At 47.8% G+C, this 23,865-nt stretch overlaps 7 protein-coding genes across 7 annotated transcripts; 4 read left to right on the forward strand and 3 right to left on the reverse strand.

The window, feature by feature from the left end:
- Positions 1-806, forward strand: BU24DRAFT_392131 (uncharacterized protein). Its single transcript, XM_033525142.1, has one exon. It carries the CDS (start codon positions 106-108, stop codon positions 631-633), a length of 528 nt encoding a protein of 175 aa, XP_033385101.1. The 5' UTR covers positions 1-105; the 3' UTR covers positions 634-806.
- Positions 807-1,067: 261 nt separating this feature from the next.
- BU24DRAFT_451223 (uncharacterized protein) lies at positions 1,068-6,213 on the forward strand (the record flags this gene model as incomplete). Its single annotated transcript, XM_033531085.1, has 3 exons — positions 1,068-2,309; positions 2,367-5,835; positions 5,890-6,213. The coding sequence occupies 3 exons, from the start codon at positions 1,068-1,070 to the stop codon at positions 6,144-6,146; spliced, it is 4,968 nt and encodes a 1,655-aa protein (XP_033385102.1). The 3' UTR covers positions 6,147-6,213.
- Positions 6,214-6,776: 563 nt separating this feature from the next.
- On the reverse strand, positions 6,777-10,310 carry BU24DRAFT_451224 (uncharacterized protein; the record flags this gene model as incomplete). Its single annotated transcript, XM_033531086.1, has 4 exons — positions 6,777-7,483; positions 7,532-7,793; positions 7,868-8,442; positions 8,480-10,310. 4 exons carry the CDS (start codon positions 10,308-10,310, stop codon positions 6,777-6,779), a joined length of 3,375 nt encoding a protein of 1,124 aa, XP_033385103.1.
- A 6,428-nt stretch (positions 10,311-16,738) lies between these two features.
- On the forward strand, positions 16,739-18,001 carry BU24DRAFT_423122 (uncharacterized protein). Its single transcript, XM_033528158.1, has 5 exons — positions 16,739-16,991; positions 17,047-17,343; positions 17,397-17,586; positions 17,641-17,733; positions 17,785-18,001. Exons 1-5 carry the CDS (start codon positions 16,827-16,829, stop codon positions 17,985-17,987), a joined length of 948 nt encoding a protein of 315 aa, XP_033385104.1. The 5' UTR covers positions 16,739-16,826; the 3' UTR covers positions 17,988-18,001.
- Positions 18,002-18,099: 98 nt separating this feature from the next.
- Positions 18,100-18,897, reverse strand: BU24DRAFT_481365 (uncharacterized protein; the record flags this gene model as incomplete). The annotated part of the gene is made up of 1 exon (XM_033533168.1): positions 18,100-18,897. The coding sequence occupies one exon, from the start codon at positions 18,895-18,897 to the stop codon at positions 18,100-18,102; it is 798 nt and encodes a 265-aa protein (XP_033385105.1).
- Positions 18,898-20,900: 2,003 nt separating this feature from the next.
- BU24DRAFT_462887 (uncharacterized protein) lies at positions 20,901-21,359 on the forward strand (the record flags this gene model as incomplete). Its single annotated transcript, XM_033532055.1, has 1 exon — positions 20,901-21,359. The coding sequence occupies one exon, from the start codon at positions 20,901-20,903 to the stop codon at positions 21,357-21,359; it is 459 nt and encodes a 152-aa protein (XP_033385106.1).
- A 485-nt stretch (positions 21,360-21,844) lies between these two features.
- On the reverse strand, positions 21,845-23,865 carry BU24DRAFT_441740 (putative multidrug resistance protein fnx1; the record flags this gene model as incomplete). The annotated part of the gene is made up of 7 exons (XM_033530465.1): positions 21,845-22,186; positions 22,235-22,602; positions 22,655-23,030; positions 23,217-23,293; positions 23,344-23,467; positions 23,518-23,651; positions 23,705-23,865. The coding sequence occupies 7 exons, from the start codon at positions 23,863-23,865 to the stop codon at positions 21,894-21,896; spliced, it is 1,533 nt and encodes a 510-aa protein (XP_033385107.1). The 3' UTR covers positions 21,845-21,893.

Here is a 23,865-nt window from a genome sequence, read left to right on the forward strand (position 1 = left end):
GAAGAAGAAGAAGAAGAAGAAGAAGAAGAAGAAGAAGAAGAAGAAGAAGAAGAAGAAGAAGAAGAAGAAGAAGAAGAAGAAGAAGAAGAAGAAGAGCAAGAAGCCATGCCTGCCTTACCCGAATTCACACAAGATCCCATTCCGTACCCTGGCTGCTGTCTTGCGTTGAGCAAGTCCCTACTCACATATATCCACAGCATCCTACCTACATCTCCTTCTCTCATCCTTTCGATAGGTAGTGGTTACGGCCTTCTCGAAGCTGCCCTCCTGCAAGCGCCCTACACACTCAACGTAGTTGGAGTCGAAGTCCAACCTAGCCCAAATAAATTTCTACCGTCACTCCACCATCGCTGTGTGCCAGGGAGTCGATTTCATGAACAGCTTGCCGGGCAGGCCAGCGCATGGCTCTTCGTGTATCCGAGACGCATTGGCCTTGTGCAAGAATATTTGGCTCTGCATGGCAAAAGTCACTCATTGAAGATGGTTGTGTGGATGGGCCCTCGGGCGGATTGGGAGGACTACAAAGGCTGTTTTGGAGATGACTGGAATGTATGCATTAAGGCTGCTGACGAGGCGGGTGGGCGAGCATGGGAATTGATCGCTATTGCGAAGAAGTCCCAGAAAGCATCATAGACACTCCATGAACCTAGGAGATTTAGAGTGCAAAGTAGCCCTCTGCAACTACAGCGCATTACGGTAGGCTCTCAACCTTTCCAACCAAGAAATCCTCTTCATTCCCATTTCTTTATCTGTCGAATTTAAAGGATTTAGCTTTAATTTTTCTTACAATTTTCTTTGAACGCGTGTGTTGTATAAAGTTGCCCCGCTTTTCTTTCAAGTGATTGTGTTTGTCTGTTCAATGTGCAGCGACTAGTGAACTTTTGATCTCTATGTCTGTCAAATATTAGGGTCGCAGGAGGCAAACTCTGACCCCAAACGACCTTCCCACAGACCACGCCTAGTATCTGTACGCGCATACGACGATCTTTCACTGGAATACCCAACTCACGGCAGTCTCGCCATCACGGTTCCGAATCGCCGTGCGCCGAAGTGAACGACACCCAAGTATGGCGGCACCTCAGCCCTTCGATTTTTTTGGCAGCGTGCAGCTACAGGCATTGGGTATATTTACCGCAGCTCTCGTGTTCTACGCCGGTCCGGAATACGTCCAAACCGCCATAGATGCTGTCGGTCCGTGGATCGAAGCGCGGAGGGCTAGACAAATTTCGGTTGGCGATGCTACATCTGCAATCGTGCACACAGGATTGAGCACAGCTTCACCGGAGTCCTTCACGAGTAAAATTACAAAGTTCGTTACGGAAACGACAAGTGGAACATCGAGGTTCTGCGACAACACTTCACCCATTATCGTAATAACAGAAACCAACCGTACGAGCTTACCGGAAGTGACTCCACACGAACCTCCAACCTTCGATGACGAACAGCCGCATACCTCAAGCAATCCCACTGATAGCACGCGATCCTCGTCTTTCGACCGGCAAGATTCACACGAAACTTCGGTCTTCGATAACGGACAGTCAAGCACTCCCACACCGTTCTCGTCTTCTGAGCGGCATGATCACAGTTTCTCAACCTCGGAAACATCATGGGATTCATATGACTCAGATGATTCGCAAAAATTCAAATTTGAGAGCTCGGATAACCATCAATCTTCACATCTGGACAAGATTAAAACCTTGGAACAGATTCTTCATGAAGTGGACAGTCATGTAGGGAATGAGATAGACAGATTCAAAGAGGAACTTCGTTCCCAATTGGAAACTATCCGCATCTTTGCCATAACCAATATGCCTAGCTGCCGCACAATAATTTTCATTTCCAGTCTGTTCATTGCCATACTGGTTGAGATCCTATGTGGCGCGATGGTCCCTGAGAATCCACTCTACATCCCTCCACAATCGATTCCAATTTTTATCTTTATCGGATCTAGCCTACCCATTTTGCTCTATGGATATTGTGGAGACTATTTCGGAGCATTGGCTACTGCCTTAACCTACGGTTCGATAATCACAATCAGTACTCTTATGCGCCACGGCGTCACGACGGAGATTTTGGAGAGAATGACTCTACGGGAAGTCTTGTTGTTTATTGGATTGTCTATTAAAATTAAGTTTCGTGAGATCACTCGGCAATTCTTAATGCGGGCTTCTCGTATGTTCAAAGAACATTTGCTGTACTGCACGGTTTCTCTTAGTCTTGCTTTAGTAGCAATCGCATACTACTTCAAGTCTGGCTCTACCGACTCCCATCCTGTTTGGTTGCAAGGGGGATCATTATTTCTACAGAAGGTAAGCAATCCTCGATCATCGATTGTTAAACCTTCATGGAAGGTACTAAATTCTCAGATATCTTCAGTTTCTACCGGTGAAAAGTCAGATCAAACTACAGATGCAGGCAAGCCAGAAAGTAATGCTGAGCTTGGTGCCATTGGCAGCCTCGTCTTCCCTTACCTTTCGAAAGCTGCGCGTAGCTTCGCATTTGCCATAGAAGTAATCACCAGCGCCACGACAAATGCATATGCGAACCTCAATGCGGAAAACATCCCACTGACAGCATCCTTGATTGTTGCCATCACCTCATTCATGGCCGCGATAGATATCCAGTTTCGCAAGCTGAGCCCTAAAGCTCAAAGCATAATGACTTATATTGCCGGTGGCGGATTCGTTTATCACTTCTTCAGCTCCGATTACGGTCGAACCATACATCCTGACAACCTCTACTGGATGTGGGAGAACTTCCCGGACGGCTACGACTGGAGTCTATGCCACCCCGGAATTACAACATTTTCCATTGTCTTCGCATCTTGCTGCGTTCTCAGTCTCCGAACACAACGCCGCTACGAGGATGTTAAGGTTGCCTTATTCGTCTGTGCCACAAACTGGTATATTATAAGCTCTATTTTGACCCAGAACGGGCTCAGGTGTCTGCAGGACTATGCACTGGGCATGTTTTCACTCGGTATTCTTGCTGTATTGTATGTTGCCGTCCCAGCCTTCGCAGCCGCTGCTTTCTGGGAAACGGTCCGCCAGCATCGTCCAATCCGCGCCCTCAAACATGCCCCGAACTTCATGCGTGTTGCGATTGTAACTTGTTTGAGGACGATTGTCTATCCGACTTATCGATCGATAGTAGTTGTTGTGAGAACAATTTTCCCTCATGTCTCTCAGTGTATGGTAGTTATATGGACGATTGTTACCCAAATTGCTCGGTGGATGTTGGCCGCCCTGCTGTGGTTGATACCAGGCCTAAATCCTGATGATTCATTGAACGAGAGAAACCCAGAAATTCCTGGAGCGTTTCCTGATTCTCCTCCAAACAATCAGAATGAGATACCGGCTCCAGAACCCGCAAGGGTCACCAGACCCCGCCAGCAGTTGGAAACAAGACAGGAGACTTCACCGCCAGGGAGGTCTCAGAGCACAAGGTTCCAAACATCCTCAACAAGAGATCCGCAAGGGGCATCAGACAGAATACCGAACAGAAGGCCAGAAATACAACGAAATCCCGTCCGACCAACTGAAACAAGGCAAGAAACCCGACAGGACCGTGGACGCAGCGTATCGCCGGCACCCGAGAACAAACCCACGCATTTTTCACCACCCACAGGTAGGCCTAAATCTACTGCACCGTATGAACCAGAGATTGACACCAACTTACCACGCAAAGGTGCTCACTCCAACCAAGCAACTGAGACAAAACCAAATGCTGAACAGAAACACGATCCCATCCCATGGCGAGCACCAAGAAACAGGCCAAAGCGAAATCCATCGCCCCCACCGAAACCCGTTCCTACCGCAGAGTCTGAGACAGAGGCCATAATTATCCCAAAGGATAGGCATCGTGGTACTGTCCAAGCAACTGAGACAGAACTGCCGTCTGATCCGAGCAGTCTCTATAAGCCGCTTGACCGCATTGAAGGGTCTTCCAACGAAAACTCTGAAAGGTTTGAAGATCCCCGATCAGCAGGAGAGATCGATAAAGCAATCGCTAAGGAACTTCGGAAAAAAAGCCCAGAAATAGCAGCAAGGAAGTGGCTTCAAAATAAAGTTCGACAACCCTTGGAGCCTCGAGCGTGGGAAAAGCTGAGGGTGAAGCTTGTTAGGTTGTATGGCATGAAAATCGCAGAAGAAGCCATTGAAGAGAAGAAGATGGAGTTGATCATCGAACAAGAGAATAAAAAGGCCAAGGAAGACGCCGCATATTGCCAATTCGTGTTTGACGCCGTTGCTGATGCTTCGGAAGACCCCACAGGCTATTCTTCCCCCGCCACATCTGAAGACAGATGGCAACAAGTTTTGGAAAGATTTCGGACTCGATCCTTTAATCGCAGCGAAAGTGAATTCAGGGAAGAATTCAAAAAGCAGCAACTGGAAATCATCAGGTTGTCCAAAGTCGCGCAAAATACGGATGACAACCGCACCGACAAAACGGATCTCACTCTTGAAGATCCACAAATTACTTCACAGCCCCCTAATTTGCTTGAGGTTCCTTTCCTTGGGGCTCCTCAACTCAACTCCTGGTTACCAGGGATCAGCGCTGAGAGGGAAAGAGAGCTTATTGCTTCTGGACTTGCATCAAACGAACAACTTGGAGAAGCCCTAGATGGAGCTAATACAAGTATTGATTACGGAAAGATGTTCTTCGACGGCCTCAAAATCCCAGGAAAAGAACAAGACAAGAGAATCGACATCCCAGCATTGCCTCCATTGATTAGCGCTGAGAGGGAACGAGAGCTCATTGCCTCAGGACTTGCATCGAACGAACAATTTGGTGAAGCTCTAGATGAAGCTGAAACAAACATTGATTACAAGAACATATTCTTCGGCAACATGGGAGTCCCAGGAACAGCCCAAGACAATAGCATCAGCTTTCCACCATTGCCCCATCCTATCAGTGTTGAAAAGGCAAGAGATCTCATTGCTGCAGGACTGCAATCCAATGAACAACTCGACAATGCCCTTGACACTGCTGGAGCTGATGTCGATCTTGAAGCTGCGTTTCTCGGCAGCATGGGGATTCCAGGAAATGCGCAAGATCAGATCAATCCAACGTCACGCCCTCCACCGATCAGTGCCGAGAGAGAAAAAGAATTCATTGCCGCTGGACTCAAGTCTAATGAGCAGCTTGGTAACGCCCTTGACACTGCTGGAGCTGATGTCGATTTTGAAGCTGCGTTTCTCGGCAGCATGGGGATTCCAGGAAACGCACAAGATCGGATCCAGACTAAGTTGCAGCCTCCACCGATCAGTGCTGAGAGGGAAAGAGACTTTATAGTCGCTGGCCTTGGGTCTAATGAGGAACTTGGAAAAGCCCTGGACGCGACCGAAACGGATGCAGATTTCGCGGCTGTATTTTTCGACAGCATGAAAATTCCGGGAGAAGGGCAAATCCAGAGCACCGGCGGCTCGCCAGCACCTCTACCGAGTGCATTGAATCAACCCGACTCGGTCTATGTCCAGCTCAATAATGCAGAGTCCAACGACGAGTACGCAAACACTTTTCTCTCGCCTCTGGGTGCCAACGCGCCGCCAAACAAAGGAGGCGAAGTCAATCCAGGTAGTGGAACGCTACCCAATTCGTCCTCTTTCTTTATTCCAAAATCTAGCGTGCCGACAGCGAATCAGCAGCTTGGTGCTGAAAATGCTGTCGCCCGGAACAATGAAGAAGTTGCTCGTGCTCCTACTTCAGCGCCAGAAATCCCGCGAAATGGCAACAAGGGAAAGACCACGAATGGCGTTGAACAAACCCTCAAACGCGCTTCATCCGCATCCAATGAAGCCCCCTCGAGCCATCTACCACTAGATGAACCTCAAGGTAAGTCAATTCCAATGATCGTTTCCGTGTTTGATCAAGTCTAATAGTATTCAGATCCTGCGAAAGCTGCTGTCGCCAGAAAAAGGTTGCGGGACCGCATACTAGGGGTACCAAGCCTCTCGGACTTCCTCGAATTGTCACCAGCCGATAACGGCCTGTCTGGCCCTGCTGATTCGGCTTCTGATGATGGACTGGATGAAGAGATCATGAGGGCATTGGCGGCCGAGAACGAAGAATCGATGGATGAAATGATGGCAATGCAAGCTATGCTAATGGGGGAGGCGGGGAAAGCAAAGCAGAGAAAGAAGTAAGGGTAAATTGTGACTTGAGTATATTTTCTTTTCTGAGGAAGCGTGCGCGTTTGGCATTTGAAGGGGCTATAAGGATTGCAGGAGTTCTTCGTTTCCCGTAATCGATATTAGATGTATACTCTAATTGTACTCCCCTTTGCGTAATTTGGATACACCTTAACTTATATATCATTGTTCTCTTTGTACCTAATATTTCATTGAGATCGTGTGAATTACCAAGCTCCAAAAGTAATGTGTCTAAATTCTTCCATTACTTACCAAATTGAAAGACGATGCCTCATAATTCATACATTATCTTGCGCAACTCAAAAACCATGCCATATTTGATTTAACATCTTTCGAAAGACTCTTCAATTAACCATATTTGGCGCCCAGCTCCGTTACAAACTTTGGTTAGAATGCTATAAACTCTTGCTTTTATCCTCACTTACTTGAAACATCACTTTGTCATGCTGCTTTATAAACATAATCTGATGAAAAGAGTTCAGCAACCTTAGGGTGCTTCATTCTGGCTTGTGCCATGTAACTAAATATCATATCGCAGGCATTCTTGTTGTCTTGGGGATATTCCCCAACGCCAAAGATCAATACGCGCAAAGAAAAAAAAAACAAAACGATCACGCAAGGCCATCAGGCCTTGCGGAAGAGGCCAGCGCCTCCGAGGCACCGCCTCAAATATCTCCCCGCTCCTTCCTCCTTCTCCTCCTTCTCCTTCTTCTCCTCCGCCTTTCCTGGGCGCTCCTTCGGCAGAACCACCTTCGGGGGTCCCTCGGCCGTCTCAAAACTGAACGGTTCTGCCGTTCGGAAGACCTCAGGGCCCTCCACTGGCCCCTCTTGGTCGAGGCGAGCCGGACTCTTTTTTGCACCGTCGAAGTGCTCCTCTGTTGGTCGAGGAAGATTCACGACGATGTGCCGAGAGCCAGCACGCCTCACGCCCCCCCTCATCCCCCTATCCATCGCCAGCTCTCCTTCGGCCGGCAGCTTCTTCTTGATCTTCATCGCCGCCATCTCCTCGGCGGCCTTCGAATCCAAGATGATGACGACGCTCTCGTCGTCACTATCCTCCTCCCCCTCACTCTCGCTCTGGTTCGCCTCACTTGAGGCCTCTGATTGATGTCCCGGAGAGGAGGGGGAGGAAGGAGTCCATTCTCCGGCTTCATCTTCTGCTGCTTTCTCGCTGCTTGCAGCAGTCTGGTCTTGTCGAACGGGACTTACAGCCGAAGCAGCCCGACGATCATCAATGACCTCTTGGAACCCCACAGAATGTTCGTTGTGGGTCGGGTCGCTTGCCACGGAATTTGTGCGTTGGTGAGAGCAACGCGTCTGCGCGGGGAGATCTGTAATCACATCAGTCATTGTTTTTAAGTTCTTTCTGGCGGACGTACCATTGTTAAAATCAACCTCCTTTGCCTCCAACCATTGTGGAAGCTCGTTGGGGTCGATGTCGACAGCGCACGCAACCTTCTTCTTCAAGTCATCTAGCTCCGAAACAAGCTCGAGTGTGCGATGATTCGCAACGTCCAGTCTTTCTCGAGTATGTTCTTCGCCGCTGCGAGAGATGCGCAAGTTTTTGCGCAGGTGATATAGGCATGTGACGCAAGTCTCGTTGTCTGCACACTTTCCTAACCTATCCTCGACGTTTCTGAACTTTGCGGATGGTGAGGTTAGCCGTGCTTCAAAGCCTTATCGGAAGAGCCAGATTGGGCAGTGGGTTGACTTACAACTTCCTTGCTTGGAGAAACGGAGCGCGTTTCGGAAGTTGGAGTGGTTGTTGGCTTATCGCCACCAACCTGCAATTCGTGCTCTGGCCGACTTTGAGGGACGAAGATCTTGTCGTGAGAGATCTCAAGTGCTTCCTTTCGAGCGTCGGTGACCTCACCCTCCAGCTCCTTGTTCCTTGCAGCCAGTCTCATGATTTCTGCATTTGCATGCTCCAATTGTTCGGCAGTGAGACCGTTTTCCGACTTCAATTTCTCCAACGCTGGCTTGATGATGGCAACGTCGGCCTCCAATGCGTTTTTTTGGGCAACGCTTAAGGTGTAGCTGTTCCAGCATTGTTGCGATTGGACTGCCCAACCACTGCCGATGTTCTCCGCATTTTGGAGTGATTCCTGCAGCTTTTTGTTCTCTGCCCGTAGGCTCGCAATTGCATCTTGGTCCGCCCTTTTCTGTTCTTCGACGATCCGCCTGTGTTCGTAGTTTGCTACGCTCGCGTCGAGTTCGTGCTCAAGGAAATCAATCTCCTTGAGAGCGTCTGCGTACTTTCGATTCGCTTCTGGGAATGGGGGCTTAGTGCCTGGACACAAGTAGATGGGGAGAAATTTGGGACTTACCTTTGAAATCCGTCGATTGACTGGCGTTGCCGCCGTTCTTCTTCTGCCTGGCCAAGAACTCACTCTTCTCCTTGGCCAAAGCCGCATGCTTCTTCCTGAATTCCTCAAGCTGTTTCTTGAGCGTGGAGTTCTCATTCATAGCCTCCTGGCAGACTGTTTGTATCTTGTCGGTGCGCTGGGCCATTTCGACCCTCTCTCGGATGGCATTATCGCGCTCCTCAGTAATGGCCTCGATCTGGCGTTGTGCAGATTCTTTATGTGCCATTGCTGCCTTGCCAACCTTTTTAGCTTCCCGCAGCTGTGCCTTCAGACTGTCAAGTTCAGCCTTGATGATCTTGATCTCCTCCTCAATCTCTCTGACCGCTTCAAATGCCATTTGTCGTGCCTTTATCGACTCTTCATGGCTCTTGATCGTTTCGGAGTGTACCAATTTGAGTTGAAGATGCTTGCGGATTGCCTCCTCAAGCTTTTTCGTTACCTGATGCACCCGAATTTGAAGTGGCTCATTGCCAGCTAAACTGTCGCTGATTGTGCGAGTTAAATTCTTGATATGATCTTGCTGTTCTGCAATTCTCTTGAGGTTGTCCTCATGTTTTGCAATCAAACAATCGGCCTGGGCCTTGGCTGCAATGTGTTTCTCCTGGAGCTGTTCCGCCATCTGATCCACCTGAACTTGAAGTTTTTCATTATCAGCTAGAGTGTCGCTGATGGTGTGAGTGGAGTCCTTGAGCTGTTTCGTCATTTGATCCACCTGAACTTGAAGTTGTTCATTGTCAGCCGCACTGTTGCTGACTGTGTGAGTGGAGCTTTTGAGCTGCTCCTGGAGTTCTGCAATTTTATCGAGGTCGTCTTCGTGCGTTGCAATCAGCTGATCGGCCTGAGCTTTAGCTGCAAGCTCTGTCTCCTGGAGCTGCTTTGTTAACTGATCTACCTGAACTTGAAGTCGTTCATTATCAGCAAGACTGTTGTGGATTGTGCGAGTTGAATCTCTGAGCCACCCGCGCAATTCCTCAATCTTCTCCAGGTCCGCCTCGCGTTTTTCCAACAACCATTCGACCTGGGCTTCGGCTGTCTCCTGATCCTCCCTTGCATCATCTCGCATGTCTTGCATGTTGTTAAAGTCTATGGTACTTGGCATCATCATGATGAGGTGGGCGAGGCTTTCACACCTCTCACGTCTCTCTGCAAGGTCTTCCTCAAGACAGCGAATTCTCTCCATACAAGGTCCGTGATTAGTGTCACGTGTAGTGTTGCCGAGACTTTCGCTATGGGGTTCGTGATTACCATCGTCAGACTCCCTTTCAAGTGGGACAGCCATCTCACTTGCGTTGTCGGACTGGTAACCAGCATCGCCCGACTCTTCGTCAAGTGCAGCATCTTGGACACTTGCGTTGTCGGACTGGTGATCAGCGTCGCCCAACTCTTCGTCAAGTGCATCATCTTGAACACTTGCGTTGTCGGACTGGTAATCAGCGTTGAGGTCCTCGTTGTTGGAGGCATTGATGGAGACATCGATGGAGGCATTCGTGGAGGCCTTCACGGAGATTTTCGCGGAGATGTTGGTGGAGGTGTTGGAGGAGTTGTTGGAGGAGTTGTTGGAGGAGGTGTTTGGGGAGGTGTTGGAGAAGGTTGATGGATAGGCCGTGTGGACGTTGCGCGTACCATAATTAAGATTGCTATACCATGCGGGGAGTGGCAGGATTCCGGAGGGAGAAGCTGGGGAAAGATCCACAGAGATACCATTGATCATCTTAAGCCTATCCAAGGTGTCCTTCATACCATCACAGTAGATGTCCGCGATAGCCAACATACGTTCGGCGTCGGTAGGCATGATGACGGTGATAGGTGACTCGTCGAGTGAGAGTATTGAGGTAATTGGGATGAGTGGAGATAGGAACTGATGGATTCCTGTGAGAATAGATGACAGTGAGAATAGACACGTCCTCGTGGTGAGAAAGAAAGGTTGTGAGGTTGCGTGGGATAGAGGGGAGAAAAGACTGGTAGGTTGGTGCCTGAGAGGAAGGAACGGAAAAAGCTATAATCCGGGAGGTGGCTGGAAGGGAAGGGAATAGAAAGTAAAGTCAAGTGAAGGTGAGTTTTGCCAGTGCTGGGGTTGCTGGGGGTGCTGGTGGCGAATGTATAGAATCACTTTTACCTGCAAAGTGCTTGGCATCATCGATCGCTCCAAGTGAAGTTGGGCTTGGGCGAACCATCTATAGGAGTATACAACATGTCACATATAAAGATGTAATGATCAATCACTAGGCGCAGTGTTTTGTAATCTTCTGGATTGAGTTTATATCTCATCGGGGTTTGGTAAGTGGGAATTCGAAGATGCAAAGGTATCCTAAAATCGAATTTCCTTAGGATGTAGCTTCCTTACATCCTCCACTTCAAGACCAATAGGTAACATCAGATCACGACGCCTGGTGAGGAATCACTGAGATCAACCAATTCGGAAAGGTATCCACCAATGCTTCCCAATCATTCTCGTAGCATTATGGAGGCTACATTGAACTGACCTCACTAGGTCGCACCATCACGACTCTGATTTTGAACCCTCTTGGAGGCCTTCCGGGATCCCTACCAGAGTCCATTCTCCCCTTTTCCTCACCCCCATCGTCCTCCACTGTGTTGGTCGGCTCGTTGTTAGATAATAGACGAGGGTAGTTTCTGCGTGCTTCATGTTCGTCGTTCGGCGCATGATTTTCATGATTGCTTTCCACCGCAGTTGCTCGTAGTGAAGAGGTATATTTGCCGGCCGTCATACTGTGGGACATTGGAGATGTCATGTGTTGAAATCTCTGCTAGCGATTGACGATTCGTATTGCAGGATGCCTGCAAAATGTATTCCAGTTTTAGAGTTGGTAGAATTGATACTAAATCCCTGTGAATCTATGGGTGCAGATGATTCCACCTGTTAGAGGGCCGCACTCAAACTAGCTAACTCTCCTCTGTCGTACCCGTAATATTGCCCCTTGGGGATTTCTAGGTTCGCTGGCTGTGATCACGGCTGCATCAACCGCCATTGAAGTCTTGAATTCCGTTTCTTCAGCCGTCTTGTAACCTTTCTGTGAATTAACCAGAGCATTATTCTGCTCCGTAGCGCGATATGGTGTCAATCTAGAAATACAACCAACAGGGACAAATTCGGGAGCATTGGCATTACATTGATGACTCCAAGATGGTCTCTGATATGTAGAAGGAGTATTTTGAATTGTTGGTTCTGCATATGACGGTGAATACAGTGAGCTTTTGGGGATGCTGAGATTGTCAATCGTATCGCCAATCTTATCAGCTAGTTGAGCTTCCTCACTGGTGGATTCTTGTGACAAAATCGTATCTGTGGACTTTGGTGACACTTGTTTCTTGGTTATGTTGGACTGCGAAGCATCTGATGACACTCTATCATTTTCTGACGTTTGTCGAACATCCTTCTTAGATATCCTTCAAGCGTTGCTGTACATATCAGAGTCATCAATTACACGTTTGTCATGCTCTGCACTTTCTAATTCCTGCTGGGGTTTCTATCGGGAATCTTGCGAGGGCCATAGGATATTTCCAGTAGCTCATTGGGTACGCCTGCGTCGTTGTCTAGTGGAGCGCAATTAGTCTCTGTAGAGTCGATGGTAATTCACCGCCGCCTAGTTTCAAGAGCTTCGTTAGAGGTCTGTACAGATGTTCTAGGTTTGTTTTGGTATTCAGGCTACCAATTCTGCCAGTGATTCCTTGCGCCTGGCTAGGAGCTCGTGGATTTGGTTGGGTGGACGAAGATTTCATGATCATCTCTTCCGGAGGTGCCTTCAACTCGCTCCCAAACGCTAGTATCTCGTTTCTTGTAGGTATTGCCAAATCAGTACATGCTTCTGCCGTCACCTTAGTAAGTTTACCCGGAACAAGAATTGTTCTTCCGTCAGGAATGGGGTCTCTTTTTGGGTGGCCAATTTCACCAATGCTTTCAATTATGCTCTTTACTTGGCCCATGGTGAAAGCATCCACATATCCTTTCAATTCTCATTCCAACTGTGCGATATGGTTGTCAGTCATTGCGAGAAGTTCCTTGCATTCCTAAACACCCTTTCTGTCCACTATAATTTGGTTGTTATGGGTATTGGCATCGGCATTTATGTGATCCTGTTGCAATGTGACCCGGCTTCTCAACTTTGTATCACACTGGGTATCTGCTCGTATATTATTTGACGGTACCTCTAGCTCAACAATGCTTTTATCTCGGACAACTGCACCTGTCTTGTGTTTCTTCCATTACCTCGAGTTCCTTCGCCCATTAACGCCCTGATCAATTCTAGAGCGTTCTCGTGGCAATTTAGCTTATCCTGTAAGGTATGTACCAGAGAGTGGAGACCTTCGTTCTCGGTATCAAGCGTCTGAGAGTCTAGTATGACTTCCAGCTAGCTTTAAGACAAGTTGAGCGACCGCTTCAATTTTTTGCAGAGCAATTCGACAATTGGTGTTGATGATAGGAGTTGGTTGTTCATTTGTATTTGCACTTTTGCTGGCTTCTCGAGATTCTTAGCTGTTGGGCTAAGGGTTTCATTATCGTTGGCCGATTTCCTGCTGTCGAATATCTCTTCCCGCACGGAGGGGACATTATGCCCCGCGCCATCGGATTCTTCCAGCTTTTTCGTCGTATCGTGGTAATCTTCTGCAGGGGTCATGTGATTAGACACTAGCCGGTTTGATGCGGGAACCTGTTCATCAACGCCTTTGCATGTCGTCGGTAATGCCGTTTTGGGAAAGCATACTTCGGGGCATTATTAGAGGATAGGATTTAGTCCGTATCCTCATTCCGGCAAAGACTGGAAAGGTGGCTGAAGAGGCGTGCGGAAATCAATGGCCGAAAGCTGGTTGGCATCAAGGAGGAACAGAGCTTACTCTCTTGTGGGTATTTACGGTATAGAATCAGAAAAACATGATTTGTCTTTGTTTTTCACACAATGCGTCTTCATTGATGTATTTTTAGTGTTCCTGGACACTCACTGCAACAGCGAGAGTAAGACGACGCAATCACGATATGCGATAGGGAAAAGGTCCCGTCAAGCAATCACACACTCTTCTGACTAGATACACGTGACTGTCAAAGATGCCTTTGCAATAGTATTTAATTAGCAATTATTTTATCGTTTTCTACGTAACTCGTTACTGTATGCTTGCGCATTTGTCCCGTGGTGGGATAACACCTTGGATAGTCTGCTTGATTGCAATTGAGAGTGACAATAGCTTTTCCGTTTGGCAACGTGCATTGTCTGTGTCTGGATGCAACGCCTGATCTTTGTTTCTGCGTTGCTCTGTACTACGGCGTCTGTGGCGCTGGCCCATGCATATTCTGTTCTTTGTTCAAAAGTCGTCGCAAGAGGCGTTAGCTTAGTGGCTGGGTTGGTGTGCCGCAGCGCAAACCCCCGAGCGCTGATTGGAGATGATTATTGTGGACCTCATATTTACCCACAACCAGCAACGGTAGTAACTACCAGAATACTTGTGCGAATGAAACGCCATGACGGTAATGCTCGCTCTGCCCACGACCTAGAACTTGTGTTCGCTGGGCTCGGTGGAGCCTTGGCAACCTTTGTCGTCTCTTTATTCGAATCGAATCTGTCCGTGGGTGTTGGTTTAGATATCGTCGTAGTCTGATCGCCAATTACGAGAATCGTATTGCTGGCAATTGTGATGATAGACATTGGAGTTCCTTGTACGGTGACTGGGCTACCTGGTCCAAGAGTTTGTCCGTCGATTATGTACATTGTCGTGCCAGATACGACGGTAGCTGAAACGCGCATGTTCTGCGAGCCTCCAACTGGGAGAGTTGTAGTCGCTCTATCTGCAACTAAAACTTTCTGGCCTGCAGCATTGGTGCTCAGAGAAATGACTGTGCCACCGACAGTAACGGCTTGTCCATTGACAAGCGTGGTAGATTCCATCGCATACTGATAATCGTGCACCTCCGCTGTCGCCATGATTTCACCAATGGCAAGCGTTTGCGTTGCGGGAGCTGTGATGATGGACGAAGCTCCGTTCACGACAGCAATCGTCTCCCCTGCTTCATTGATGGAGACAATGGTGAGCCTCCCCGACCCTTGGCCAAGTGTTGCTGTGAGCCCACCCTGCTTTACTGTTTGGTCGTCGATTACAATTCCATTGGGTATTCTGCTGGCTGTTTTATCTCCAATAGGGATTGGTATGTTGAAAGTTGTTGTTGATGTGCCGACTACAATGATTGGCTGACCATTTGAATCTACTGCGACTTTCGTTGCGCTGGGACCATTCCCAAGAGTAATTGTTTGGCCTCCAGGTGTCAGGATTTCATCCGAAATGTGAATCTTTGTTATGGGTTCCGGTGTGAGAATCACGTCTCCAAGTGTGACTGACGGTGGAAAGATAGCTGCTGTAAATTCGGTAGGGAAGATGGTCAAGACGTCTTTGCTTCCCCAACCTCCCATGGTGCTCTCAAGATGAGGTTTTGCCCACGTGTTGCCTTCAATTTGCGAAGAACTGGCGGGCCTAATTCTGGGAAGGCCTATACTAGACGCAGTCAATTCGACGTGCGCAAAATTGACAGTCGACCATTGGATGGCGGATTCGATTATCGATTGCACGTCTCCAGGCAGTCTGGATTTTACATTTGGCGTCTCTGTGGGCTCAGGCACAAACCCGGATGCGGTAATCTCTCGATGAGGTTTGAGTAGCAGAGTGGTGGCTGCTGAGGTGACCCATGGTCGTGTGGCGGGCGCCGCAGTCCACATTGTCTCCTCGATGGTTGTCGTTGTGTTAAGAGTCTCTGGAAAACCGTTAATTGGATGCTCCTCGTATTTCGGCAAATCATGTTCATGGCCAGGGGGAGGTTGCATTAAGTGGGTTACTCACGCGCAATTCCGGGGAGGCGTGTATCTGCAAAAGTCGACGTTATGAATAATGTGCAAATACATGGTACCAACAATCTCCGCATGGCGAAACAAGAACTGTGGTGATGAAGGACGCGAGAGCAGAACCAGACAGGTAAAAGTTGTCATGACCTGGCGATATAGTTTCTCATATCTTTTCCTCTCTTAGCCAAAACCATTGGGGACAGGCCCCCCATGAATAGTACGAATTTGTAGGTCCATGCATAATTTAGCTCAGCGTAGGACGGGGTTAGTAGAATTGAACCGGTCCGATTCATTTCCTACTCGTTATCGTCGTCGATCTTCCTCTCAAAGGTTGTTTCGATCTTCAATAATCGAATCGCCCTTTTCCGTAATATTGGCCACACATCTGTGGCGTCTACTAACCCCTGATGAAATGCACTACACACATTGATAACTACTGATGATAATGTATTGTAGCTATGGGCATGTAGCATAATGGTTGCGTATAGGTAATGTGTTGGAAATTACGAAATTCTAGGTACATATAGTTTAGATGAAGTTGCCGCACTGCGATTCTGCGTGCAAGTACGAGGAAGGTAGAAATGCAGGGTACAATGGTTACATCTGAGGCTGTCGCGGACTTTGCACACCTTCGCGCAACATCCAACAATTCAACTCGCCGAAAGGGACATACATTATGTGTTCCCATTTTGAGCAAACCGATATGATATCACGCGGTAGATTTTCTGTGTCATTGAGAGAACGGATGCGTAGCACGGTTGCCAAGATGTGAAGTGCATCATCACGTGCTGTGTAATAATTGTTCATTTTTCTCAGGTTCAAGTTGACCATGAATAGCACAACGAGTCAACGAGCTTTCGGCACTTTTCTACGTTTCAGTGGACTCTGACCTAGTTGAACACAGTAAACAGTACCTCTCAACTGTTTGTAGTTGGATAACCCATTACGTGCTAGGTACCTATACTTAGGTAGTGGCTGTCAAACAGCTGATCTTTGATAGAAAGACTCAATCTAGCGCATTATCTGTCCCCAAGAGAGGCACGAGGGGCTAACATTCGTCGCATCTAGCAGTCCATAGAGTTGTCGCACTTTCGTAAGTCCGACATTATTTTGCGCCAATATGCCACGGGTTTATGTTGGTATGATACGAAGTTGATGCTGACAATTAATCCACGGGCGAAACATGGTCTTTATCTCGACGGAACCTCCAGGGAGCCTTCTCCATTACCTTTGCGACCTTGATGCACGATACCTGGGGTATCGTGATGACAAACCTCGGCAGGTACCCGAACCTCCACGGAAGAATTTCTCCGGAATCCGCCTGGCGCTGCAGCCTGGACTTTCAAAGCCACAGCAATGCTTCCTCACACATAGATATAGAAAAGTACATATTGTCTGCCCAAAATTTGCGCATCTCTGTGAAACTTCATTTCATTCCCAGAAACTTACATCAGCGACAAATCAGCATGGAGACTTTCGCCTCAAAGGATGTAGATGCCTTTTCTAGGATAATGCAATTCACCCCAACCTTGCGCCGTGCAGTATACGAAGCCATTTCACCCAAAAACCCCCAGAACAGTGCAAGCGGAAAGAATGTATTGATTACTGGGGCTACACGAGGAATTGGCAAGGTAGGAGTACCGAATGCTCAGGCAGCTTATTAGTCCCATTGATCAGACATAATAGGGCATTGCTATGACTTGGGCTCAAGCTGGCGCCAGTGGAATTGTCATCACAGGACGGAACAAAGCTGCCCTTGATACTACTGCCGAAGAAATCAAAAATATCTCGCCCGACACAAAGGTACTCGCTGTGACTGCAGACGCCACGTCTCCCGAAGATGCGAAGAAGTTGTGGTCTGAAGTCAGATTCGGGATGGGCCTAATTGACGTACTCATCTGCAACGCTGGCGTTCATTTTGAGAGCGACGATGGTAGCCCACGAGTTGGCGATATTGATCCTGAACGCTGGTTTTCTGTGCTGGTACGTGGATCATCACCATCGAACGAGCCATGCAATCACTTATCAAGAAGTAGAGCACCAATATTTTCGGTCCCCACCTACATACATACAACTTCCTTCAGCAATATCTTTCCGAGGGAAAGGCACCAATCGGAACTGTCGTTTTGATTAGCTCTGGTGCAGCTCTGTTCGCCCGTCCTGGCGGTTCCGCATATTCAATTAGCAAGGGTGTGAATGCTCGCCAAGCAGAGGCCTTACATATTGGTAAGTTTCGATCTGACCTTGGTATTTGACCACAAAGCTTAACCACACCTTCAGAATACCCCGGTGTTCGTGCATTCTCAGTCCATCCAGGTATGGTGGACACCGACATGGCCATGGCCCCCGTTAGACACATGGCTATAGATCCTCGTAAGTCTATGATATGTTCGCCTACCTTGCATACCTGCTAATTACTCTAAGCTGAACTTGCGGGCTCCTTTACACTGTACTTGAGCACGCCAAAAGCAGACTTTTTAAGAGGTAAATATCTCAGTGTGAATTGGGATGTAACAGAGATGGAAGCTCGCGCACCAGAGATCAAAGAGAAGGGATTATTAAAATTGACATTTCTGAATGCAAAATTAGGGCCAGGAGGGCACCCTTTTGAGACTGCTGTACTATAGTAGTACCAATCTATCCATCACCCATTTGACTCCATTATTGGTGTTCCAGAAACCCCACCTAGCACACTGTCAAGACTGAAACGAATGTACATCTGGTTCAGTTTGAAAACAGCTACCGCATCCAAGTCAATCGCTTCCACCAAGACTTCTTCTTCTGGCTTTCCACTGCTTTCAATGCAGCAACAGAAGGGGAGTCATCTTCATCGTACGACAGCTTCGTCACAAATTGCCCATAGCAAAAGCCACTAGCAACTGAAGCTTTCCTTGTAATGTCATGAGGTTGCGAGGCAGTCTTGGTCGAGTCCGTGGCAGTCAAGGAAGAGATCTGATTGGCCTGACCATTACTATCGCCAGGGCCTGATGGAACTCGACGCAGGTCATCTTGCTCAATAGATGACGACTCTTCGTTGTTGACTCGGGCTCCTCCAGGCACAGGAACCAAACCGAAATCGGAGAAATAGGAAAGCCTCATCCCAAGCTGCCTAAGCAAATCCTGTTCTGCAAGACGCTGCTCATCCGTGGTTGTCGAAGGCTTGTGATGTACCTGAGTTCCGGTGGAGTTAATGCTCGTGCCTTCTGATCCAGAATCGTCCGCCTCTAGGTCCTGCGAAGGTACCGATGTTGACAGCGGTGGGATTGAGGATTGCGGGCGAAGAGGAGATTTCGGAGGAATGGGCGGTTTCGAGCCTTTTGGCGATTGCTTCAAGGGTCGGCCGTCGAACGGGAGGGAGCTCGAACGCGAGCTTGACGGTGATGGCTTCAATGGTCGACCGTCGAAAGGAAGGGAGCTGGAACGCAAACTCGATGGTGATTGCTTGAGAGTCTGGTCATCGAAAGGATTCGAAGCATGTGGGATTTGTCCTTCACTGTTGAGCGTGCCTGCTACTTCATTTTGTGGCGATTCAAGCATGATGGTGCCTTGCCCTTCCGATTGCGATGCAATGTGTTGCACTGAATCTATCCTCTAGAAGCTGAGAACTCGAAGCAACGCTTGTTTGTGGGTTGCGGGTGATAGATTGGAGTGATGATGGATACAATTGGGTGCTTAAAACTCATGTGCTGAGAAAGGTCTCTATAACTTACCTTCACTGTTCACCATTCACCTTCACCACTCACTCACCAAAATTTTAACTGATCCGTGCTTGTTCTAAAAGCTCCACCCTATCCAACAGAATCATCCGCTTCATCTGTCGCACATTTTGCACACAGTGCAATTCACGCCATGTCCTTTGTGGTCATACATGCCTATTTAGTCGCCCTACTTCTACTGTTGTATTGAATTTACTAGTCATTCGTTCTGTTGCTACATCTATCTTCAGACAAGCACCCACCTCGGATAATAGCTTCGAGAGGAAAAAATGGGAAATATTCTTTCTATTGTCCGTAGTCCACGGAATGCAATCGTTGAATTTAGTCTCCGTTGGAGGAATCCACATTTGCGCAATAGTAGAGTTATTACTAGGACTCCTGATCTGATTGTAGACAAAGCATCCGGGGATCCCTTTGTAAATCCAGCACCCAAGACACCAACCCAAATAAGGACTCGGTGTAAGATTTCGAAAAAAATGGATGTCCCTACGTTCGTTCCTCAAGGTTCACCTCTCATGGCATCCTATGAAGACTTCCTAGCTCGCCTAGGCGAGGACGATTCGGCTGCGAGTCTGGCAGCTAGGCTGGCAGCAGCGCATGGCTCATCGGTTCGAGAGCCAGATTCAAAGAACTTCACGCGGGGACACGTTCTGGAATCGCATACCATGTCGACTGTCCTGAGATTCGTGGCCCGTTTCAATGAAGAATACACTCCTATGAAGACGACCATTATGGGGAAGATGGCCGGAACTATGGGTGATACCGGCACAGCCGTGCATGATCTCGCTATTGTCTTAGAGGAACTCACGCTGTCTGGTGATGCAAATACAGTGCCCTGCTCCTAGGAACACTCATTGAGCTGTGTGAATGGCAATGGATGTGAAGCTACCTCGATTCTGGCATCCACCATCTATCATTGGCTCAACGACTAAAAGGGCTATAATTACTTTGGAACGAAACCTCTGATAACTTATTATTGGATTCATGCTATGTTGGGACAAAATCACTAGGAGATTTCTCAGGCTTCATTTCGCAGAACATGAGACCCAATCATGTGGGGTTGCGTAAAGGCGTTCGTCATCTCAAATTGCATCAGTAGAGGATGAATGAAACTACTTCCGGATGGACGCTAGAATAACATAATGTTACCTTTGATAGGTCTTACAATGATGACAACGTAATTACGAGTTGCACTTTGTGCTACATGTCTTAGAAGGGTGTAGTAATAGATGAACGGTTTCGCAAAGACCCTGCAAAGAAACAGACTTCGCTAATTGTCCGACTCTGCTGTGCAATGTTGTTGTTTTCTAGTTCGATGAGCAACCACTACTATTTCGTAAATATGAATCTGTTTGTCGAATTTATGAACGCAGCAGTTGTACACTCAAGTTTATTTACCCGACACAGCCGTCAGCACTATTGATCAGATTCTGGACCTGAGTGCGGACGCGTACTGTTGATCTTGGTTTTGAAGCTGCGCAATTTGTAAAAGGAATGGATTGGTTGTCCATTGAATTGAGTAATTACTCGCTTCTCGTCTCTCGCCTTCAACACATGTCGATTCACTTCATGAGGTCTTATAGAGTGTCAAGAGGTATGCAACGTCTGCGACTACTGTAATGAATCATTCTCGGCCCATCGTGAAAGTGAAGAACATAATACTGCTTTTCACATTCACCTTCACTAGGCTCAGTCATTTCAGCACCGTCGCACTGGCAACACAGGCTGTTTACCACCTTTACCTCAACCTCGCAAACCAAGACTGCACATAAAGCGAATGCTCAATGACTCAACATCAGGAAGTCGAATAAACGTACAACCTCAATGTCGGGCAAGACAGCCGTTGACATGCTATCGCCTAAATTACACAACCTGTCAACCACTCTGCTCGAAGCACACGAGAACGCGAACTCGGCCGATTCCTTCCGCGAAACCCAGGTGCTTGCGCAGCCTAAAGATCGTCCCGCCAGCCTTGGTCGAGGCCATCGTCGTCGCGATCACGTCCGTCTATCGAGCGACGAGCGGAAGAAGATCATGGGTGGTGCATATCTCTCCAAGCCTGTTGCCGAAACACGCGGCCCCCAGAAATATAGAGAGAGTTTGGTTGATGTAGTAGCTGCTCAGGAGAAGGGCTGGTATTACTGGCACGATTTAGAGAAGCCAGACATCATGGCTGGGAAAGAACATGGAGTCCAGGTTCGCGATTTCGCATATCCTCTGGGCCAGGAACCAGGTACTCACGAGGAGGAGAACGTGTACAATGGATCACGGACTTGTTCCTGAGGTGTGTGTGTATCTCGCCTACTCTTTACCTTCAGTATGCTGACGTGAGGTCTAGGTCCCAAACAACCCAACCGCCAATGAAGTGCTCGCGAAATCGCAATTGAGCATCTGACGACCCTTACTGGGAGTATGCGATATCGAGTTTTTGGCGGGAATCAATGGATCCTCTTGTTGATCTGGACTGTGATGGCATACATGATACAACTAATGCTGGATTGGGAATTGTACGTTGGATGACTGAGTAGGCAAATGATGAATGAACGAGTCTTTCATTGAGGAATTGGCATTGTGGAGTTCCTTGTCTTGACTATAGCCTTGCACATGTAAGCCTTATAAAACTCCAATCCAACCTTTTGTCTGGACTTGAGTAAACCATCCTTGAAGACTATCCGACTGATTCTAGAGCTGAACAATGCATATAGCTCCGCTCACCTCGGGCAGATATCTCCGCACCGCCAGAGAGGGAAGCAAAGAATAACATGCCAGGATCACAGTACCCATTAATTACAGGTAAACCTTCTCCACGAATGACCCTTAACCAATGACAACCTGCTTCCTTCTCCACATAAGTAGAATAGCTAATAGTTGCGCCCCACCACAGCCACATAAGACGAGCATCTGTAAGTCGTAACCTCGCGCAATGATGTGACGAACTTCATCACTGGGTATTGACCCTTGGGACCAGCCACTATGAGTAGCTACTTCTTTACTGCCTGTCAGATTTTGTAATCGCGGCCGAGTATAACTATGAAAGACTGAGCTTGCGATCGCGAGGACTATTGACCCTCCCATGATACGTGTTTGACCTATCGCACCAAGTCCCACAGCTAACACTCGTTAGTCAATTACGCAATTCAAAGTGAACAAAGACCTACCTCGGTGTTTTATCTCCACTAGAAATGGTATCACGAGTGCAGGAAGTGAAATGGTAATGCCGCAGCCAAACCCAGCGACGATCTGAAAACCATAACTACGGGCGGGTACCGCAACAGAATTGGGCAGTGTTGCTAACAAGGCAAATCCTAGAATTTGTAGACTAGCAGAGACCATGAGGATGAATATCGGTGGGATCTTGTATTTTCCTGTAGCTGCCGATGACCAAGCAGCTCCGAGGGGTGCAGCGAAGGTAAAAGGCATAGTTCGGATGCCGGCCTGAAGTGCGGAAGTGGCATGTACAATTTGATATCTTTGAGGGAGGGTGAAAACGCCGACAAACCAACTCCCCCCCAGAAAAAGAGAATCTCTATTTTGTCTTTCAGTATAATATTATTGAAACAATGGAAGACGATACTAACAGCAAAAGACCGAGTACAACTCTATTGGCGAGGAATACCCAAGGCAAGACTGGCTCTCGCATGTCATTGGCCAAGGTGACTTTGCGCTCCCAATATACCAATGCGAACCAAAGAAGTATGGATGAAGTCAAAAGCGTAATGACATAAGCTGATCGCCACGGAAACGCAGCGTTGGCCTCATGAAATCCAGCAGTCAGAGCTAGGGTTGCCAGAAGTAATAGAATTCCGCCCAAGAAGTCCATCCGGTCTCGAACTTCTTTACCAAGAAATTTGCGGGCGGGAGAAACTGGCCTCTCTATCGGTGCTCCATGAAAACCAGGTGGGATGGCAAAGACCGTGAAAGCGAGGGCCGGTGCCGCGCATGGGATGCTAGATTCTACTTTCAATATTTCCAATATCAAATGTCTCTACGGGTCTCTGTTTGGGACATACTTGAGCAGGAAAACCCATCTCCAGGTAGTATGTTCACTAATTGCCCCTCCCATAATAGGTCCAGCGAGTAAGGAGATCGCATAAACAATGGCAATATTCGTCCCGTATTTGGGCCATTTTTCTGGTGGACCCAAATCAGTGATCATCGTGATTCCCACGGCAAAGCAACCGCCACCGCCAATTCCTTGTATTGCTCGAAAGACAATCCTGATCAGAATAAGTGAATATGTTCAAAATGAGAACAAGGATAATCATACAGTTGGACTATAGTCTGAGAGGCTCCACATGCTGCCGAGCCGATGATGAAAATGATGATCGCTGTTGCGAGAAGCAACTTGCGACCTAGAATATCGCTCAATTTTGCAAATATTACTACGACACCTAATGACGATTAGAACGAAACTTTGCACAAGAGGAGATTTCGTTCTCACCAACGTACCCGAGCAGATAACTCGAGATAAGCCATCCCGACTTATCAAATCCACCGATATCATCAGTAATGGCAACCACAGAAGTCGTGACGATCGGGATTTCTAGGTTCGTCAAAAATAAGGCTATTGAAATTCTTCAAGGATGTTTAGTGTGATATTATCGTAACAAGAGTCATTTTTGCCTCACGCAATCGTGATTAACCAAAATCGAATCCCCTGCGGATAGTGTGAGTTCTCCACCATTTCCTCTGGGCTTTCTGTCTTTTCGGGTTGCTCATGCAACTCATTTTGATGACTTGTTCTGACTCGCTGCTCTCGATGTAAGCCATCAATATCGGTCTCGTCCAT

This window comes from Aaosphaeria arxii (assembly GCF_010015735.1).
Source record: "Aaosphaeria arxii CBS 175.79 unplaced genomic scaffold BU24scaffold_4, whole genome shotgun sequence".
In the NCBI taxonomy this organism is placed as follows: Eukaryota; Fungi; Ascomycota; class Dothideomycetes; order Pleosporales; genus Aaosphaeria; species Aaosphaeria arxii.

Bases quoted from the DNA above. Each gene is read 5' to 3' on its own strand.
- BU24DRAFT_392131 (XM_033525142.1), top strand. From the start codon at position 106: ATGCCTGCCTTACCCGAATTCACACAAGATCCCATTCCGTACCCTGGC.
- BU24DRAFT_423122 (XM_033528158.1), top strand. From the start codon at position 16,827: ATGGAGACTTTCGCCTCAAAGGATGTAGATGCCTTTTCTAGGATAATG. The intron at 17,344-17,396 runs GTACGTGGATCA...ATCAAGAAGTAG, and splicing joins AACGCTGGTTTTCTGTGCTG to AGCACCAATATTTTCGGTCC. The intron at 17,734-17,784 runs GTAAGTCTATGA...AATTACTCTAAG, and splicing joins ACACATGGCTATAGATCCTC to CTGAACTTGCGGGCTCCTTT.